This window comes from Hyalella azteca, unplaced genomic scaffold (assembly GCF_000764305.2).
Source record: "Hyalella azteca isolate HAZT.00-mixed unplaced genomic scaffold, Hazt_2.0.2 contig5025, whole genome shotgun sequence".
Lineage (NCBI taxonomy): Eukaryota > Metazoa > Arthropoda > Malacostraca > Amphipoda > Hyalellidae > Hyalella > Hyalella azteca.
The window spans coordinates 120,812-143,090 of NW_025935231.1; the positions used below are offsets into that span (position 1 = coordinate 120,812).

The following is a 22,279-nucleotide window of genomic DNA, read 5'->3' on the forward strand; positions in this document are numbered from 1 at the left end:
AATTGTGGTAAAGGTACCAAGGGTGGGCGCCTTGCCCCAAGCCCATGGGCCCATTGCCCCAGAGGTGGGGCAGTGGGCCCATTTTGACACTTTTTACAAAATAGTGTTTCACTAAAAATTGAATAACTTTATAGGCGTCCAATTCAAATCATACATTCCTCATTAGTTGTACCTTTAAACAAAAACAAAGAACCATCTCGTATCAATTAAAACTTCATCAAAAATTTAGTTTAAAAAGGGGGGGGGGGTACGCTGCCCCATATGTTGCCCTACAAATTAAGTACGCTACCTTCAGGCAAGATTCCAATATACAGTTTTGGAACTTGGCAAATTAAAAATTTGACTTTTATATTCAAATATGAACATTGATATTTGTTTCGAAAGCCAAATATGATACAGAGTGGCTAAAATTCTTCACTATTCGGACCTTCTTGAGCGCTCCTGCAATGGAAAAAATCCAGTTGCATGCACGAAGAAAAAGTTTATTTGTACGAATTCATATCGCAATACTTAATAAATTAATCATTTAAAGCTAAGCGATACATTATTTTCAAAATAAAACAATTTAATGGTGTCAATGTTGTGCTTCTAATTCTCTTCAACTCACAGTTATTTCCATAAAGTGATTGAAATCCGTTAAGAAATCAACGGAAGCTCAAAAACTTCAGAGAATATTGATATATCTCTCATTTTCTACTGTCTGCGCGAAAAAATTATACTATAAGAAACTGATAATAATTTAGTAGATTTCATGATCATGAAAATTACAAATATAAAGGTCGAATGACTATAGCACGTTCAACAACTTAATTTTTTTTTATTCAATGACGTTCGCATTTGAGAGTCTTATTTCGATCAATTGCAACACGGCTCAGCAGACCGCCCTCACGCACCCGGTCACAGTTACCAGCGGAGCCAGTAGCAAGCCAGATGTTGTGTGGTGTGGTGTAGTGGTGGAGAATTTATCGATCTTCCAGATTCCAGTTTTGTGATAGTAAAAATCGTCGAATTTCTAGCTATTGCCTTGTCATCGGTTATTCTTGCTCATAAATTGGAAGGTAAGTGCATGTTTGGGAATTTTAACCGATGCAGGGAAGTAATTCATGTCTGGAAAGAGTGTGGAAGTTCTGCTTCGAAATTCTCCTACTGGCTCTCTGCTTACAGCTTCAAGGTGCAGCGTGCATGACCACGAGCATGTGACTCATCACTCATGCATTGCTACCGTTTGCTTTGTGTTGTAACCTGAAACTCGTATCTTGGAGCTGTAGCTCATTTATAACTGCTATGTCATGCAATATAATTTTTCTGTGTATGAGACACCGAGTTCCACTTTAACTTCCATGTGGTCCATTTCGATGAAAACTATATCAATTCTTGCGAAAAGAAAAAATAAACTCAGTACTCACTGCAGTGAGTGACAGACTGACAGAGAGCGCATTTTCTCGTCGACGAAAACGTGGAGTCACGGACAGACGGACGGACGGACGGACAGACGTACATGACGAGCACAATAGCGCTTTTTTACCATAAATGAAAAAATGCGCTAAAAAACAATACTCATTTCGAGTATATTTTTGAATAATTTTAACACGTAACTTGAGGGAAGCGATTGAAAGTCACGGTCATGAATCGAATGTTACGCATTCGCGATATTCTTTAATCCGTCAAAGTCTTTACCGTTTGAATACGTTAAATTCCCATTCTGTATGAAAGAATACAGAAACCTACACTACAGATCCAGTTATTTGAAAATTTGAAATACTTTTCTGTAGAGAACCATTACTGTGATGGCAAACTCGTGATTATTTTAAAACAAAGTGTCAAATACAATCGCTGACTGATGACAAACCATCGCGTCGGATGCGATCATGCGAGGTGTGTCAGTCCGATACGAAGGACCAGAGGTCCATTGCGAATTATATCTATTCAATAAAACAACCTTCATTGATGAATAAATCCATTCCGATATTTATTTGTCTTACAACAAATCCGTGCGAACCTCTCGACGAATGAAATAATTTCTCGTATATGTTCAAGAGCTTCGTTCTGATAAAGATCCTCAATAGTGCCTGATAATTTCACTACATACCCGTCATGTTGCGATCGACATAAATAGTTTAGTTATAGGGCCTGATCACTGCACTATATGCTCGTGATATTGTAGATCTTGAGTTTTCATTTAATCGATTTAAATACATTTGTCTGCTTGAAGACTGAGGAATTTAATGGAATAATATTGCCTCTGAATGCTGAACGCAAATGCAAGCATGCCACATAATGCCAAACATTACTCAATATCAGCGACATTAAGGCTCCATTTAAATGTTTGTTTGTTCACCATCGTATTAAATTGAATTTATTTGCATGCGTAAATTGTCCGATGTGATCAAGTATTACTCAACACGAGTAAATTACCAGACCCTTTTGTTAAATAATCTTTAATCGCAAAATAATTATTCATGGTACAATTGCATTAGGATACACGTTAACGCGCCGTTACTTTGTTATCGGTATGGCTGATAAGAGCTTTGTCTGTACGAGCGCACTGGGCGTGTTGATAACCCATGTGATATCATCTATGACGATGAAACTGAACTACGGCTTCATCGAACTACGGCAACTACACAATTGGGTTTATTGAAATGTAGGAGGCATGATTATTACAAAATAAAACTTCTGTAATAATACACAATCATAGTATTTTTTCAAATGTTGCATTATTAATTTTGAACGAGTTCAATTATATTATAAAGTTCTCAGTAAGAACTATGGGTATAAAAAGCATCGGAAAAAATGTCTTAAAATATACATGCTTGAACGATATTAGTTCCGACCTGAAAGTTTCAACTCAGAACAGTGAATGGGTCATTTTGTCGTAATAGTGACGCACATTCCGCACGTAGCCTAATATGCCTATGTGACAGGGGGCAATAAGTGGGTCATAGTGACCCTCACAGTGCAAAAAGTGAATCACTATTTGGACAAAGTCTTACTTATTTCACTGAGTGTACACGGGCTCGTTGCTGCTACCGCCCTCGGATAGCAGGGCTCATATCGGGTCAAATTCAATTCAATTCATCGATTAAATCTAGCCTCGTATTCCGTAATTGATTTTTGGTTGAAATTCGGAATGTCTTACACTCGAATTCAATTTTAAGAGCGCGCGCAACGTTACTTTCTTTCTGTATCAAATCTTTCAAGAAATTTTTCACAAAAGTTTTGAATTTCTGAACATTGAGTAATCACGCTGCGCACGATCTTAAAATTATATTTGATTACAGTAATACATATTCAAAATTTAAACCTAAAATCAATTGCGGGAGCGGGACGTGTTAGGTGTCCCCGTAACTTTTGAAGTTATTGATTTAAATTAACAATGGATTAAAAAACTCATAAATAAATAAATAAAGTTAAATTCAACACTCGTCGTTTTTTCTGAAACTTGAGCTTTTCACCGCTACAAATGCCCTAAAATGTTGAGGCTACGATATCTAGCCACTTTTAACTGCTAAACAAAATTATACAAATTGCGAAAAGCTTCTGTTTATATATCTACTCAATGTAAAAAAATGATAACACATTCATATTGATTTAACATTGAACTTAAAAGTGATGTGAAACTCAGTGTGATAACGTCTAGCATATAGTAGGTTCCTGTTTAATTTCACGTTATCGCGACCTGTCCTGAAAAACTACTTAGCTGGTTAAACAACCCAATCTTGTTAAAGCTTTTTAATCGGTGTGACTTCTCTATGCCAAATAGTTTTTTAATAAATTATTGTAGCTGCCTTCATCCTTACTTCTTGCGGATTTTTGGCTAGTCATGACCTGCAAAAAATACGTAAAATATATTTCAAGGTGCAGTGAAAGGATTTCGTTACGGAATAATGACGTTGTCTATTTATCAACAAATGAACTGAATTTTTTTTAACTAAGTTCACCAAATTCAATTAGAAGAGCAACAGCGATTGATTTTTTCTATGACCCAGCATTGTGACGTGGTCACTTTCAAAACTATGTGTGCTGATTGGCTCTGGCTGGAATTGCTTAAGTAAAATAAATTTATTTCTATACATTTTTCGCTAGAAATGATCATTTTAATAAATGGACCGAAAATCGAACCCAAACTTTTCTCTCAGATAATTGTTGCGGATCCTTTAAGGCTGAATCATTTCGTCAATTCATTCGTTCTCGCACGAATTTGAAAATAAATTTCTCAATTACAGCTATCACTGTTCAACAATTATGAAATTCGCCCAAATAACAAACACCCTATGAATTTTTGACTTAAGTATCGTAAATTTATGAGAAATTTGAAAAATGTTATGAGCAAACTGGAATGTTATGAGCAAGCTGTAAAGAGTTAGTAGAGCGTATTGAGCGGGACCTATGATTAATATTCCGTGTCCTGCCTTTTGCGCAGAGCTAGGCCTGGCTAAAGGGCGACTATATTTGGCAAACCTTTACATTATTTTTACTCAATGTGAGTGCAATCAACTTCAGATAATCTCCAATCATCTTTTTTGTTATGTGAGTAAGTAAATTATTCCTTGCTTTCTATTTTCCTAAAACCGAGGTCTTGAAGGGCTGGCTGTGTTTATTGCTGACTCCATGACTGGCTGGCTGTAACTGGCTGTTGCTCAATGGCTGAGTGAGCTCAGCCGTCCAGTGATGGTGGTGATATTGTTGTGGGAGGTGTGTCCGTATGTTGAGAAAAATAGGCTTTCTCTTTCTTCATAGGGCGTGGATCGTCTGGTAATCTAATTGACTGTTTTTCTAAATGATAATATTGATCCTGCTATTTTCCTAAACTCCTGCTGAACATTTTTGTCCTGGCGTCGAAAATATAGACAGTTTTGTTACTGAAACTAAAAGTCGTGATAGTTTGAAAGCTCAAGCTGGCTGCTGCAACAGCCCCTTCCCCCTTGCGTCTTGCGACCCATTGCAATTGCAAAGTTTCTTGAATCTGAAGAATGGAGATATTATTTGTTAGTGTTTCACTGTTGATTTACCATTTATACACAACAAAGGGCAAAGGCCTAGTTTTCACAAGCGTATTCATTCATGAAAGTTGAAATGTTTCTGAAATAATTAGGAAATTTCCTTTTCCAAATATTACAGCCTTTACAGGGATTCATACTGATACCTAGACTCCTAGTTACCTAACATTTTAGTGAATTTACCAATTACCAAATCCATTTATTGTCATTTAATTTAGAATTGGAATCAATGGATGACAATAGAATTGTTCTACAAATGATTGATTAATGTAACCACATGACACATGTCCTGGAGTCCAAACCAAATGTTGGGCATTAAAATTGCAAAACCTTGTCACTTGTGTGAGTTGCGTCATGTTTACTCTGAAATAACTCTTAACTCGTCTACCATAGCCATAGGTGCTCTTCCCTATTCCTATAAATTGTATAACATTTATAAATAATGTTTGTGATAATCATAACTGAATAATATTTTTTGCATCATATTTATAAAAATGATCAATGTTATTTATCTATCAAATTATGAATTTAAAATACTTTAATATAAGTTTTTGTATTAAAATCCTGAAAGTGTCTCTGCTACCTAGTAAATTGTAATAGCACCTAAATTTTAATAGCTAATTCTTAGAGTTAGAATCTAGAAGTCTGTCTGTCTCTGTCTGTAGTTGTTGTTGTTAATTGCCTGGGATCGCTGCTCCGTGGCGCCCACAAAAAGGCGGCCGCTCCAAGGGAGGGGGAGGGAGCGGGGGTTCCACTCCAAGGATGTCGGCAAAGGATGGGAGTGAGGAGAGGAAAGCCGCAGTCGGTCCAGGGTTAGACCAGTGGTCCAGTGGGGTAAGCGAGGTGGGATGCAAAGGGCAGCTGAAGAGGTGATTGGTGGTGTGGTCTATTGCACCGCACTCAGGGCAGAGTGGGCTGTTGGCTGCACCGATGCGAGCAAGGTACGAATTGAGCCATGATGAGTAGCCAGAGCATAGCTGGGAAAGGGCGCTTCTGGCTGCCCTGGGCAGGGATAGCTCGCTGGATGAGACATTGGGGGCAGGGGTCAGCAGCACCTTGTTGGTAGCTGCTGCGGCCAGGTAGGATGAGACAACAGAGCTGTGCAGGGTGCTGAGGGCAGCAGAGTAGGTGTCCGGAGGGAGGGATCCCTCTTCCAGCAGGTGAGAGACCAAAGGGAGGAAGCGGGACTGAAGCATGTGCTTCATGAAATGGGGCCCTGATGTCTGGGGGACAATAGGGTAGCTATGATGGTGTGGCCAAAGGGCACTGGCAAGGAACTGTGAGCAGAGTAGAGAGAGGTGGTTGGCCACAGGTAGGACCTCAGCTTCACTGTGCAGGTGGGAAGCAGAGGCCATTAGAAGAAATCCCATGGCTATGCGTAGGGCAGAGTTTTGAATAGTTTGCAGCTTGGAGATTGCCAAGGTAGTGGCATTAGGGAGCCACACTGGGGCAGCGTAGGTGATAAGAGACTTTATAAGAGCCTTGAAAGTCACCAAGAGGGTTTGCTTCTGCTGTCCCCAGCTGGTTCCGGCAAGGGATTTGAGGATGTTGAGGCGCAGGCGGGCTCTCTGGCATATAGCAGCGCTGTAGTTGTCATATAGTCAAATCTTGAAAAGTAGATTTTTGCATTGTTTCCAACTTTTCAGTTTTTTTAATAATTGTTCATTTCATTACCATAAATATTATTTTGCTCATGAAAATGTTTTTTTATGTCTAAAATGAGATTGAAGCCATTAGAATGTCTTTATTAATTTGTTTAAAATATAGATCAATTTTATTGGAAAATGGTATCTCAGGACTATGTCACCTTTGAGAAAACAATAGAACTAAATTGTTCCAAAACAACATAATAGCAATGGCATGCACGCTTGATGAATACAGCTTTCATTGTGCCATGTTAAGCCATGCGTGGAAAAAATGTACCGTGACTAGAGCTTTCATGGCCGCGACTAGAGCTTTCCCGCCATGTCCAGAACCACAAGATTTCCGTCACATAAATTACCTCCTATCTAATTGTTAATGAAAATGCAAGATTGGGCTGCGAGATTACAAATGCATTAAAAATTTGTCATGTTGTAGCTGCGAGATTTCAGAAACAAGTAGGAAAATTCCAATCCTGTGTTGAGCATTCTATTTGTAGCCCACACTTTAACTTCTAGACTACCTACTCTCGATGCTACATAAGTTGCCACTCAAGGTATGTTCAGAAACTGCACATACCTTGCTGCTGGTTGCTGTAGACAATACTAGTCTACAATTTATAGGGTTAGATAAGCCCACAATGGCTACTAAACTGTTTTGATTGCACTAGAAAATGTGGTTAGTTGTGTTCATAAAATAATTGTTTCTATTGAAGGCCAGTGACTTGAGTGCAATATTGACTCTTCAATAAATTTTATTACTGAAATTAAGCACCAAAAACATGAAAAGTACATCTGTTGTGTTGAAATGTACAAGTAGATGTTGGATGCAATAGATGGAATGGGTCACTTAGACCAGACTTTGTGGCCTAGTTTGTGTGAGAAAATCCTGCACTTGCTCCCTAGGCTCTATACTTATAAAAACTTTTTTTTAGTAAACCTAATCTTATACCCCATACCGTAAACTGGGGTAACTTAGACCACTTTTTTTTTATAAATGATGCCATTTTTTTACTAGCTAAATTAAACTTGAATTAAAACATGCAAAATACAGGTCTATACTCTAGCTTCACTCACCATAAATTGCTGGCTCCTGAATCCTCAGTATTAGGCCTTTAATGCCCATTGACAAAATTTTTCTATGTCAAATAGTTTTTGAGTTGTGGGGGTTTTTGTTAAAAAAACGAAAAGTGGTCTAAGTTACCCCGCCGGTCTAAGTTACCCCATTTTACGGTACCTTAATATATTGAACAAACTTATTAGGCTTTAAAACATAAAGTTGTATTTATTTAATAGTTTGAAATAGAAGCTGAATCACTGCATGTTTTCCTATCTTTCTGTGCCTGTATTTTGAGAAGATTTTATTATGTATTGATTTATAGCCACATTTCTATATGCTGTGATGTTTTCTTCTTACTAGATTTTTATGCACAGAGGATTATTTCCATAGCAGTAGAAAACCTCCGGGAAATTATTTACCCAAGAAAGTAGATTAGGACAGGTCCCTGCAACCACAATTTTGTGCAGAGCTTTGATCCATTTTTCGAACTGTTGACTGATTGCTGCAATGGCAGCAATGTTCAAATAGACTGATTGATGATGTCCCAAGTTATCTCTGCTTACAGAATGTGAGTTATTGTTTTGCACAACATTGAGTGAAGCAAATTGTTCAAGCATTGTGGTAAATAAGAGTTGAGTTTGCCTATTGAACTTACTTAGCAATGATAAAATCAGATATTTATGTATGACAAACCCTTTTTTGCCAATTTTATCATGAGAACTTAGCTCAATTGTTTTAGAACTAACTGTTGCATGAAGAGCACCTACCCTATCATTTATGCATGTAATATTGCCAGTTATATTGTTGGTGTCCAGGAACTATTTCAATTTTTTCTGTAACAGTATTGTTGGGAATGTATAATTAATCTTACTTATGCCATCACTATATTACAGAAAGAAAATCGAGAGCATTGGCGAAATGACGGCAGTATCACAGGAGGATGTTGTGAATCACACACGCACTATAGTGCAGGGCCTAGAAGCTCTGCGCAATGAACACACAACTATCCTTGCTGGCCTGAACACTGCTTTAGAACATTCACCCACACAGGCACAACAGCCTGTCCAAAATGTTCCAGAGAAGGCTGGGATTCTGCAGAAATCCCTTGACCAAATAGAACTAGGATTATCAGAAGCCCAGGTGAGCAATTGTGTACTTAAGTGATATGGCCTAGCTTCTACCTCTTTATCAATAGATTTTTCTCCTTAAGTATTATGGTGGGAAAATGAATGTTCCTTTATTCCTATTGAAATAAAGATAATTAATTTCATGAACAGGTTGAATGACTTGCAGATTTGTACAAAAAGTTAATGGTATTCAGAATACATATTGATTATAGAAACATTACATGTGATAAATAATTAAATCTAGTTAAAGTGTCCTCATTTTTGCATTTTGCTTCAGAAATCTATGCTAATATTGTTTTGCATGCTCCTTAGTGGGGTATTAGTATCCTTAATTATAAGGATGTTTTTTTAATAGTATAAAATATGGGCAGTTCCTCCATATTTGGTTTCATATGGCAAAGTGCTACCATTTCCATGTATACTGCATGCAGATCATGCACACTTCCCTCTGCAGATCATGCTCACCACTTCCCTCTGCAGATCATGCTCACCACTTCCCTCTGCAGATCATGCTCACCACTTCCCTCTGCAGATCATGCATACTTCCCTCTGCAGATCATGCATACTTCCCTCTGCAAATGATGCATACTTCCCTCTGCAGATCTTGCATACTTCCCTCTGCAGATCTTGCATACTTGCCTCTGCAGATCATGCTGGCGCTGGCGTCGCACCTGCAGACAGTGGAGGCAGAGAAGCAGAAGCAGAGGGCACAAGTGAGACGTCTGTGTCAAGAGAACATGTGGCTCAGAGACGAGCTTGCCTCCACGCAGCTTAAGCTACAAGCCTCTGAACAACGCGTAGCTCAACTCGAGGAGGACAAGAAGCATTTGGACTTCATGGCTTCTATCAGGAAGTATGATGCCGACGTGCAGGAGGGTGAAGCTGGACATGATCAGCCCGCTAAAGAGAAGCAGGAAGAGACCAGCACAGATTACTTCCCTGATGATGATGGCGATGAAAGATCAAGTGAGTTGAATAAATTTGTCCTACTTCATTGCTTTTGGATTACTCTTGTTTGAAACCTTCAAGGGTGAACTTCGAGAGAGGTGCCTTGCATTAGATTGCTGGTACCGGGAATCTCTTTATGTGAATCGTAGTCGTGACTAAGTAAAGCTTTTTATTGTAATTTTAATTCGGCTATGCTACGAATTCAGCCAGCAAGACTCAAGTAAAATTACTTACGTGACAAATTGGATTCGCATTACGTGGAAAAAGTTACTAAAGTTAATTAGGTTGAATCTAATTTTAAAATTCCATCCTTAGTTTAAAGCGTTCATTCGCACTGATAATTTGATGAAGATACATCGCCCCCATTCAGTGAGATTGAAGTCAACAAACGCTCTATGCATTACATTGAGTTTGCTTGTTATTTTTTCTTGATTTCGGTTGTTAATACATAGGCGTTCTTGTGTCTGAAAAGCAAGACTTCAATCATGTCTGAATGAGAAGGCAGATTTTATTCAGCTTGGGGTGTTGGTTTGACAAAACGTTTATCAGTTGACACTCATATCACTTTTCCTTTCCCAATCTCACTTATTTCTAAAATGTGTTCACTTGTTACCTGAATAATAAATCATAACAAAACTCGGCTTAAGCTTTTTCTGTTGTGAATTTAATTCTGAACGATTGTAACTGATTGGTTCATTAAATGTGAACTGAAAGCTTGTGTGTAAAGGCAGATAAATTTGCACTTCGGCACAGGGTAAGTAATCTTGATAACTTTATGAACAGCGGGAAAAATTGAAACCTTTCCTCGTGATCATCTCAGCAGAGTTGCAGGAATTTTCAGTGAATATTTTCCTAGTTTCTGTCTTGACGCGGTTAGAAAAAAGGTGGTTTTTACGTTCCTATTTTATACCTTATAAATGGAGTTCGGTATTCACAATAATAATCTGAGCTTGAAATGGGACTTGCTATTCAATATTACTAGGAAAATTCATGCTTAATTTTTGTTTAAACTTTCATGTCTATGTGTGCTCATGTTAAAATCGGAATAGTTTACAACAAAAGTTTCTTTATATCTAAGTTTCCCTTCAAGTAACAATGTTGAAGGATAATTGTAGACTGTTTTATACTTTTTTAATTGTGTCACAAGTATTATTCATTAAAGCTCATCTAACTGCATTAGTTGCCGAGTGATAAACTAAATTCATTTATTACCGAAAATCTAAGATTGTATATTTGATTGTGTTGTGAGAATTGATTTGCAAATTTCCACTTTAAAAATAACTCCATGAACCACTTCCAGCTAACGCTTGTCACAAACTCGTGCAATATTTATAACTTCCCAGCTCGTGTATTTTAATGTTAAATTTATGCGTTATTCACTGAGGTCTGCTAGTGGTTCTTGAAGGATCAACTGCCATGCTTGTTCTTCACGCACTTTCTCACGATCTCTTAACATTTCACCAAAAAGGGATGTTTGAAATTTGAATTGCACAATAATGTCCCCTGAATAACTATTTATATTTCAGTTGGATTTCAGACAAGCACTTTTTTAGACTCACGTTTCGCCACTACCTAAATCGCATTCGCATCAGCAAGCTTGTTTGGTATATAACTGCCCAATGCCACTGAATTTAACTTGCTAATTAACGACCAGTAAACCTATTGTTATTTTCGTTTACCTGCCTTCAATTAAAAAAAAATTACAAAAAATAAGGTTTACGTAACCGGGCTCAAGTTTTCTCGTTTCGAGGAAACGAGAAAAACTTGTTTGTTTTTCACGTTTCAAGCAACTTTCAATGGCTGGTTTAAAACGTCTATATTTATATCTATTATAATATTTATTTCTATATACATGCGCGAAAAACATTTTTAATGGAGTTAAATTTCAATGCTTCGTTGTTAGTCTCAAATGATTATAAATGAATAATTCTTTGATTTATTTCTCTCTGGTAAAATTGTGTACTTTGTGATGAAAATTGCCTGCATTTGGCTATTTCTTATCTTATTCATGAATTTGTTCTTTTCAAAGTCTTGATGGTTATCATGATAAAAATATCTGAAACTATGAACTATAGAATGAGTTATTATTTCATGATCTTGCATCGTCTTTGAACTTCACAATTGAGTTTATAGTTTGCTTTTCATTCACTAAGCTTACCTGAGCTGATGCGACTTCGATTTTGGAGTGATATTAATATTATCAATATGTCAAATGTATATTTTTGGAGCGGAAAACCTGGTCTTAATGATGAATATATTAATTTTCGTGAAAAGAATTCCTAATCTTGAAGCTCAACATCGATAATTTTAAAAGGATCACATTGCCGCTCTGGCTCGAAGCACTCTCATCCACTTCCATTATCATATGCTTTTCATATCTTGCTTGCTCTTTCAATGCACTGTTATTTGCACGTCTTCCCGCCACCTCAGGTCTTAAGAAGAGTGGAGACTTTGGATCGCAAGCGTCACTGGGTGAGTCTCATTCATACCAAACTTTCATTTGTGTGCTTCGAGCTCGTGAATCAAATGAATAACTTCAAGCTTCCTTGCGAGAATCTCTATTTTTTTCGTCTTCAGACCACATGCTTGCCTTACTCTCCTCGTGATTCTATTGAAATGTTTTTTTTTTTTAATTTTAGGTTCCAGGTTCCCCTCGTCTGAGATCCAAACATATTTTTGTTTATGTTACTATGATTCGTGGAGTGGTGCGCTGCTGCTGTGATGTTGAATAGCTAATTTTCCTACTGTGCTGATGGCATTTTGCTGCTTTATTTAGAGTATGTGTGTTCCTCAATGGTATTATTGCCCCTAGAAATGGTATTGATTTTAGAATATTATTTATAGCTACCTGTATCAACCTTATCTTTCGTTCTTTGAATTTGTTGATATGTTGTTGATTTGCTCTTGCTTCTTGTTTTTTTCGGCCAAGTTTTACCTACATGTTTTCTTTCCATGTCTTTACTACTGACATGCATTTTTTCATTAATTCTGTCCTCTGTGGTGTAACTTGTTTCCTACTGAATTTTCTTTGTTTTATTACTTCATTAAATTTTTTGATAGGAATTCTCTACCTTAGGCTTTTGATATATTCTTATGTGATTCATTACTGTAATTCGGAGATTATCAAATTCGCACCATGTTCGGGAAATTTTTCATATAAATTTTAGCATAATTTGAAACAGGGCAAAATTTATCCTTCTTATTCAATGTTCAGAGTTTGAAAAAATTTACACGATATCGTGCCTTGCACTTGTATAAAATTCATCCATTTATCTCCCATCGAATCTTCGCTGATTTATCACCTTCCTTCGAAACGTGTTCAATTATTCTGGCATATTTGTAGGCAACCTGCTCAACTGGAAACTGTAAAAGACATATAGGGCCAGTAGGTAAACTGAACAGAAGACCAATATATTAGAATTTGTATTGAGAATAACGTTCATTTTGCCTACAAGGAGTTAGCTATGCGCTTGGTTCAGGGGCGCTCAGACATGGCATGACGAAAGCTTAACTGATGGCGACAATAGTTCATCTGATTAAAACATGTTTGTATCAGACTAATTCAATGCAAATTAATCGCTGCTATAGTTATAAATACGTAAAAATTAAAACCACCTCGACTATATATTGTTTGTAGCACCGAACTTAGCAGATGAGACGGTTAATGACCCGCTAAACACGGCTTTCTTAACACTTGTCAGCCTGCATAACTTTACCACATTACCATTATACCAAGTTTAGGAATATTTTCACCTATATATGCAGTCCGACTAAGGTTAAGGGAAATAAACTCCAAAGTCACTTTTCACACTTACCTTTCTCGAGTCACACTTTTTCCTTTCAAATGACACTTTCAAAATGTTCACAGTGACTCCTCGAAGTCACAGTGAAGTTTAAAGCTACGTGCATGCATAACATCAACAGCGTTATCCTAACACCTGATTTATTACAGCGCTGTCGCCAACACCGCCCGCGCAGTTCGCGCAGCAGGTGTCTGCGGGCTATGAAATACCTGCGCGACTGCGCACGCTGCATAACCTCGTCATCCAGTACGCCTCGCAGGGACGGTACGTTGCGCACTCTTCTTCAACAATCTTTAATACCGGTATTATTTACATATTTACCTCCTATCCTACTTCCGTAATTTAAATCTGTGCAGAGCCAAGTTCACTTTTGTTAAGCTATATTTAAAATCGGTATATGTCTAATTATCTCCTATCATACTTCCGTAATTTAGATCTGTACGGTGCCATGTTCACTTTTGTTAAACGATATTTGATACCGGTATTATTTGCATATTAACCTCCTATCTTACTTCCGTAATTTAGATCTGTACGGAGCCAAGTTCATACTGGCCTGAATATTTTTGTTGATTAATATAAGGCTATTTACCCCCTATCTGGCTTACGGAATTTTAATGTCCCGAGTTCATAATAATCTGAATTTTTCCATGTAGTTTTTTTCAAATCATGTTAATCTATTCACAATTTGGTCATCCTTTTTTACTTCAGGATATCACATCAATCCTTCCTGTTGTTAATGGCCTATCGGAATATTTATTATATGAGACTTATAGATCTGTTCATAACTTTTCACGTTGTAGGGAAAGAGTGTATACTTGATGTTTTTTTACAATCCATTAGGTATTTCATTCAATCATTAATTAATTCATTCATTAGGAATTTATTATCTTGAAGTACCTATTATACAATACCGTATATCGAGTAAATAATTGAGGATGTTGAAGTGATAATAAATAATGTATCAGATATGAAGTGGCCGTGCCACTGTGCAAATACAAGAGTGTCGGCACTCGACAATATATTGAAATATATTATAAATATAGTTAATTGGTGATGTTGAAGTGATAACGATGCATCAGATACGAGGTGGCGGTGCCACTGTGCAAACAAGCTCTGGAAGACCTGGAGAGAACGTCAGGCCACGACCATCCCGACGTGGCGACCATGCTCAACATACTCGCCCTCGTCTACAGGTGCGGGCTTAGCTCTCCTTTTTTATCCTTAATATACGCTTTGGTCCTTCATTTAACTCAGTGAATCAATTTTAAACAATTAATTATGAATCAGTCATGATGAATTCATAGTGAATCAATTCTAATTAATTCATTGCGAATCAATCTAAATCAATTCATTGTGAATCGATTTTACTCTCTATTTAAATAAATTCGTTCATTATTTGTCATTTCTGGAAAGTTTCAGTACCTCCACGCAGAATTTAATTTATGCGACCCTTGTTACTCTTCTTTTGTTCATATGATATTTTATGCCTTTTGCACCATTCTGATCTTACGATAAATGACCGTAAATGTTTACATTTTTGCACGTGTTTGGGTGTGATCATGTTCGCCTGTCAGGTCATTTATTGTTAACTCATTGTCAATTGTTTGTGATGCATTCTTGACAATGTGATGCATTATTTATGTAAAGCGATTGTTTATATTACGCGCCATCTGCCTTATTATTTGTTCATATATATGTATCGTAGCGCCTTGCAAATGCTGCGAATTCTGTAGATGGGAAATCTTTCATCCAATTTGTTTTGTGTGGATCATTATGTGCTACCAACTTTTTACATAACTATTTTAGTTCTGTTTTACACTCACAATTTTTGTTTGACACTCATAACTTTGTGCAGGGATCAGAACAAGTATAAAGAGGCCGCCAATCTGCTGAACGATGCCCTGGCCATCCGCAAGAAGACGCTGGGCGACAACCATCCTGCAGTGGCTGCCACTCTCAACAATCTGGCTGTGTGTTCTCGTCCTTATTCCTTATATTTGCACTTATTTGTTTCTATTTGTTTACATATTAGTTATTTACTTATTTGCACAGTGGGTATTACTAAAAATGCATCAATACGCCCAAAGTGACGTACAAATTAAATCTTGATAATTTATTACTCTTTATTTCAGTATAGTATTTCCGTTTTAGATCCGTTGCAATATTTTCGATTTAGCCAAATCTACGGCTGCGGGTTTTTAATTTAAACTGGATTGAGTACCTGTCTGGGTGAGGTGGTTGTGCTATGGGATGATTGTCCTTCATACTCAGCGTTTTCTGTACTAACTGGGAGCTTTCTGTCTGTGTTTAAATTATTTATCGATTCAGTTACTTTCAAGCGCATGTAATTTTAATATCATTTCGGACTCGATCTGTAACCATTGAACCAGTGGCTAATGCAATCGATGTCCGAAGTATTTGTTGAATGATCCATAAAGCTGATAAATTTATTTCTCGAGAAAAATTTAAGCTTTTTTCTTTTTTCCTAGGATATATTGAAGCTTCTTTCTTAGGAAATATTGAAGCTTTTTTCTTAGGAAATATTGAAGCTTTTTTCTTAGGAAAAATTTATGCTTTTTTCTCAGGAAACATTGAAGCTTCCTTCTCAGGAAATATTGAAGCTTCTTTTTAGGAAATATTGAAGCATTTTTTCTTATAAAATATTGAAGCTTTTTCTTAGGAAATAATTATGCTTTTTCTTCGGAAATATTGAAGGTTTAACGGTGATGTATTTGAAGTTAATGCGAGTTGTGTGTGCAGGTGCTGTACGGCAAGCGCGGTAAATACAAGGACGCTGAGCCGCTGTGCAAGCGAGCCCTCGAGATCAGGGAGAAGGTGCTGGGGCGCGACCACCCTGACGTCGCCAAGCAGCTCAACAATCTCGCACTGCTCTGCCAGAACCAGGTCAATAATTGTAAAGTTATCAGATTAATAATTAATAAGTCACCAGGTTAATAATTGTAATGTTACCAGGTTAATAATTGTAAAGTTACCAGGTTAATAATTAACTAGTCATCAGGTTACTAATTAACAAATCACCAGATTACTACTAATTATAAAGTTAACAGGTTAATAATTCAAAGGCATTGCTTAAGAATAATCATTAAAGCCAATGAGGCAATTTATTCTCACTTCATGTGAATTGCAGCTGAAAAGGAAATCGAATGCTAAAAAATTTGAGAATACTTAGTTTGAATACTGGATTTTTTGTGGAAGCCATTAGGCAACTTCAATCCAGCATCGTACATGTGCTTAAATGCGTAAGTATCACCATAGGTACTATTAGATAGAGCCAGGCTATTTGTAAAGCCATTATTGACAGCCAGGCTATTTGTAATGCCATTAGTGAGAGCCAGGCTAATGACACAGCCTTTATAAGCTTTATAATAGATTGACTAATTTATTTGACCATCATAGCACTTGATTATCAAACTCGCGTTGGTGATGGCATATAAATGCATTTTTTCATAAGTAATATATCTAAAAAATACGCATTAGCAAAGAATCTTGGCAAAAACGAGAAGGTTGTTTCAAAAAACTAGCTGACCGCCTTAGTCGTACTTATGTACACAAGTCACAGCACAATATTGTTATGAATACACCATATCACCATTGATCGCCTGGCAGTTGAGCTTTTTATGCATGGTTTATGTTGGTTGGTTCGAGGCGGGAAGGTTGCACGGCCGTGCGCGTTGATTGCGTCAATGCATCAGAAGGCATGACCGACCGTTTTTACTGGCATTATAAACTTCCTTTCTGTTTAATTTTCAAAGAACTTTTTGTTTGAACTTCATTTTTACGAAATCTTTCGTGCTCAAGCATCCATTGAAGCTTTTTCTGGCAGATTTTAATTGAAATCTCAGCTAAAATCAAATCACATTCTGAGAATGAGATCAACGTAGATCGTGTCACATTTATTGATTGATTTACTTTGCGGTCCTACCGATTCCAGTATCGTATACCATTTCTCTCTGAAGGCTTGTTTCGAGCATCAACGACTTTATATCGAGCAACAATAATATCAATTTCTGATAATCCTTCGGGTTGTGGTCACAATCGTTTTATTGGACTAATTTTTAGCATGATGGCTTTCCGTTTGACTATGTTGGGGCTATATCAGTTTAACTAAGAAGTTAATTTAATGTAGGTTATTGAATGATAATCGGTAATAGAATGGAATTAATCAGTAGTGTAGGTAATCTATGATGGACTCAAAAACTTTAAAATTTCTAAATTCTAAAACTTGGAGACTTCCAGGCGCTAATTTACCTTATCCAAAAAGCTTAAAAATCTTTCCGAGGCGCAAAATAGCTCATTATTGGAAAGTACTCGAGCATATGAGGCTCCTGGGAGTTATTTATTTGGTTTTGGTGAGACTTCAATAGATATTAAGTCAATGCAGAGCTACTTCCTGCTTCTCGCTGTTGTGTGATACGAAATCTTGTACATTTTATCGTGGGATAGTCTCGATGTTGCGAGTATTTTGTTGGCTACTGTTTTGTAAAGCCCAATATCATTTTGGCAATGCCTTAACTTACTTGTGATTGGAAATCGATGTTAAGCCGGATCTTTTACTTTCAAATAACAAATAAATTCTAACGTCAAATCTTTACTGAGATTTTCAACTTAAATTTTGGGATGGAAGTGACTAACATTCAAATATTCGTTATATTTATCAGTGTTAGTGGAACCTTGCATGATTGAGGGTTTGAATATTATTGCTTGACATTAAGTTAGACGTCCTCGTGCTTAACAATTCATGTGTGGAAGAGTTTCTCCTCGCCATTGGGTTCTGAACCACTTGCCTTAAACACCTGTTGATAATTTTTACTACTGAATAACTCATTGCTGTGCCATAAACCTATTTTTTGCCGTTCCTCTTGCCTCTGCTAATAAACTCGTCCTCTTCACAGAATTCCAATTGACTTTTTCATATTCTTGTCTTGATATTCAGTAAAGAGATTGCCATTTATTATGTTCCAAGTTTATCTTCCTTCAGAATTACTGCTGATAAATGTACAATTTTGAAACCATGTCCATAACAATTGTATCTCGCTTACCAGCCATCGTTGCCTAATATCAAACACAGGCTCTAATCCCGTATAACTGCTTTAATATGTGTGTGAAGTTCTTCAATGTTGGCGACTGTAGGCTGACTAAGCCTTGTGGAACATGCACCCTAACTCTTAGCTAACCTCGCCAGATCTCGCAGGATGAGCGTAGAGGTGTGCCAAGGGATGAGATGATCGTAAGTGAAATCTTAGCTTCTAATGGGGGCTATGCGGTTTGTCCGTAAATATGCGGTCCTGTTATGCGGGTGTTTTGCGGTTTGTCCGTAAAAATATGCGGTCCTGTTATGCGGGTGTTTTATGGTTTGTCCGGTAATATGCGGTCCTGTTATGCGGGTGTTTTACGGTTTGTCTGTAAATATGCGGTACTGTTATGCGGGTGTTTTACGGTTTGTTTGTAAATATGCGACTCATCTGTCTATATTCTCAACGTTTTCATCATGGTTTCATAACTCTTACTCTTGGACACGTCTTCTTGGAACCACATTTTGGCTGACATGGGGAACGATAGAACTGGTAAGACGAGTTCAAGTGCTTCTTGGGTGTTTTGGAAATGAATCAACTTCTCTCATGTACGGAACTATGACCATGTCTTCCAGTTGATAATGTACCTAAATTGCGCTATTTTCCTCCATTGCATCGCTTCCACTTAATGGGTCTATGACAAACATATACGTGTTGCTCCAAGCCTTACCTATTTCTAAGCAAATGCGCAGAGAATGGTGAAGGTTATGTATGTGTGAGTGATGAGAGGTTTCTTTTCATTCATTATACTCATTACTACCAGCGCCTGGAAGTTATCGACTTGTTCAATCATTTTTATACTGACGTGACCTCTTGGTCTCAGGTCTTTGTTTGATTAGCTTTAACGACGGTAAATGTGTCCGTCGGTAAATGGTTGAGAAACTACACCCCGTCCTACTCCATGGATATTCGTGTGAAAAGCGGTACGCCAATATTGATAGGTATACATATTTGTTTCTGTAGCCTATTCGTTCTTGTAGCCTAGAAGGGTCCTAGTTTTGTTACTTACCAAATGTTGTTAGTAGTTAGAAACACAACACTATTCTTTAACCTCGGTAATTTCTTGCTTACGAGCAAACTTCACTGGTATCTGGGCTACCGCTATACTATCCTTAAGCAAGTACTTTCTTAGTGAAGGAAGATCTACTTTTTTTTATCAAATGCCCGTATTTCTGTATGAGCTCGAGGGTAAAATTCTGTTCCTGCATGTTGATTTGTTCAAACTTTTCTTTATTTTTTGCCCCTGGATCACGCAAGCTTGTACATTTGTATGACTCCTAAATTTGCTCATGTACTTTCACTAATTTTAGCTTATAACATTGATGGTGCACATAAGTTTCTCTCGCGCTGTAGTCTTCTCCAACTTATCCAGTGAATTGTTTTGTATAAATTAAGCTTACTTTAATAATTATGAATTAGTTTTACAGTTTCATTTAATCGACGTTGTTTTTGGTTGTACTGTAATTGACGTCTCATATAAAATAGCTTAGTCATATCAATAGTATTAATATTAACGATATTTTGTCTTCTAAGCTCAATCTCGAGAATCTTGTTCTCGGGATTCCTGGTATATTTCTCGCAGGCGTCAATTTTAAAATATCGTCCACTGGAAAATTTCCTTTCTAACCTGTAAATACATGTTAGTGTATTTCTTATTAGGTTCGATTCGTTGATTACCTTGCGGATTATTAACATGCAAGTTACTCGTAATTCGTTTGTTGGATCGTAATGTCAATATCCCCATGACGATAATGAGTGCTTTGTTTGAAAAATGTTGTTGACGCGCGTGATGTCCATAGGCGCGAAGGACACCAAATTTCCTTTTTGTTTGCCGAACTGATTATGATAGGAAAACAAACCTAATGGTAGTCGAATGATTCGGTGGTTTGACCAGATGAAGAACAAAATTGCTTAAACTTCTGTTTCATTATTAGAAAGTTTATACTTCTTCACTAGTTTTTCTACAATGTTTATTCTCGCTTATATTACACTCGAGCTGTTCAGATTCTCATCAGACAAATAAGAACAATTATTGTAAATTGTCTTAATTTCATGCACATGAGGAGTTTCAAGAAAGTTATTTTATAGTATTAATGAGCTGGATTGGTTCAACAGTGATCTGTTTGATTTTCACGAGGTTTTCGCTGAGCTTATAATTTTTCTCTTTCGCATAGCGTGCAACTCAGTCTTGACTGTTATGGTTTCCTACTTCGAGTTGATGTTGCGCTATCAAATGTAAGCCATATCAGTGATTTGGAGTTTACGGTGGTTCCTTCTCTTTGTTTCAAAGCGGTATCCGTACCTGCTCATTTTGGCAAACTCGTTGATTTACCTGATAAAATGAATTCTATTGTTGTTGAGTATGCGATGAATTCTTTCAGGGCAAGTACGAGGAAGTCGAGCGCTACTACCAACGCGCCCTGGAGATCTACGAGAACAAGCTCGGTCCCGACGACTCGAACGTGGCAAAGACCAAGAACAACCTGGCGTCCGCGTACCTCAAGCAGGGCAAGTATAAGGAGGCCGAGATTCTCTACAAACAAGTCCTCACTCGGGCGCACGAGAAGGAGTTTGGCGCCATTGATGGTGAGTTAACTCTAGCTTATTTATACTCGTCGCTGATGCTGAAATGCATTATTAGTACGAGAAGGATGATCGTTCCCTAGAACAATGAATATTAAAGTTGATCCTATCTGACTTAGAATTGATTTAAAGTTACTTTGCATGTCCTCCTGATCCGTGGGAAGTTCGAATTTTGATCATTTATGCACGATGAGCCTCGTGTTTCTGAGACTATTTTTCTCGTTCAAGGTATTACAGTATCAGAGATGTTATTTCATTTTTGTGTTTAATTAAGGCTGTTTGGTTCTTGAATTGTGCTGCGCTATGTCCATAGTGGGTGCGTGATGCTTGCTGTAAATAAGCGTCATCTTGAGTTACTTTGCTCACTTGGGAGCAATGCGAATTAAATTAAGGAGCTACTTGCGTGATGCTCCTTACCTTGTGTGACAAGGGTTGTGATCTGTTAAAGTTTATCTGAACATTTAGCGAGGCTTATTTATGCGAATTTTTTTGTGTTTGTTATTTATCTATCTTGGGTGCTGGTTACTTGATGAATGTAAACAAGGCAAGTTATTTTTCGCTTACAATTTGCGGGTATGTAACTGTGTGCAGGGGACAACAAGCCTATCTGGCAGGTGGCAGAAGAACGAGAAGAGAACAAAAACAGTGGCATTGATGAGAAAAAGAACGGTAGCTCCTCTACGGGACCGTATGGTGAATACGGAGGCTGGCACAAGGCAGCCAAGGTGGACTCGCCTACAGTGAACACGACCCTTAAGAATCTGGGCGCGCTGTACCGTCGCCAGGGCAAGTTTGAGGCCGCTGAGACCCTGGAAGACTGCGCCGTGCGCAGCAAGAAAGAGGTAAGCGCTACGGCAATGAGAGTGTGATGTTCTCTGAAGGATATGCCTTTTACTTGCGAAATAATTAACAATGGATGTTACTTAGGTGTCGCTGAGTTTTACTCTTACTGATCTGTTAGCTAACCAAACTTTTTGCCTTATTGATAGTGTATTTGTGAGTTTACCAATGCTTTACTTCATTGG

At 37.5% G+C, this 22,279-nt stretch overlaps 1 protein-coding gene across 10 annotated transcripts in view; it reads left to right on the forward strand.

Annotated features, from left to right (window-relative positions):
- The first annotated feature begins 931 nt into the window (after positions 1–931).
- The window catches only part of LOC108668399 (kinesin light chain), a 32,093-nt gene continuing 10,745 nt past the window's right edge, over positions 932–22,279 (forward strand). For 3 of the 10 annotated variants that reach the window (XM_018155613.2, XM_018155606.2, XM_018155607.2), the window contains exons 1-11: positions 8,044–8,268; positions 8,594–8,840; positions 9,475–9,793; positions 12,206–12,247; positions 13,728–13,842; positions 14,658–14,771; positions 15,434–15,548; positions 16,339–16,482; positions 18,782–18,826; positions 21,053–21,257; positions 21,846–22,096. In XM_018155613.2, coding sequence (XP_018011102.1) covers positions 8,237–8,268; positions 8,594–8,840; positions 9,475–9,793; positions 12,206–12,247; positions 13,728–13,842; positions 14,658–14,771; positions 15,434–15,548; positions 16,339–16,482; positions 18,782–18,826; positions 21,053–21,257; positions 21,846–22,096 — 1,629 coding nt within the window. In that variant the 5' untranslated portion in view covers positions 8,044–8,236. Of the gene's footprint in view, positions 1,059–4,681; positions 4,756–8,043; positions 8,269–8,311; positions 8,332–8,593; positions 8,841–9,474; positions 9,794–12,205; positions 12,248–13,727; positions 13,843–14,657; positions 14,772–15,433; positions 15,549–16,338; positions 16,483–18,781; positions 18,827–21,052; positions 21,258–21,845; positions 22,097–22,279 lie in introns of those variants that run through there. The other 7 variants (XM_018155610.2, XM_047880227.1, XM_018155611.2 and 4 more) reach the window with 7 other exon arrangements.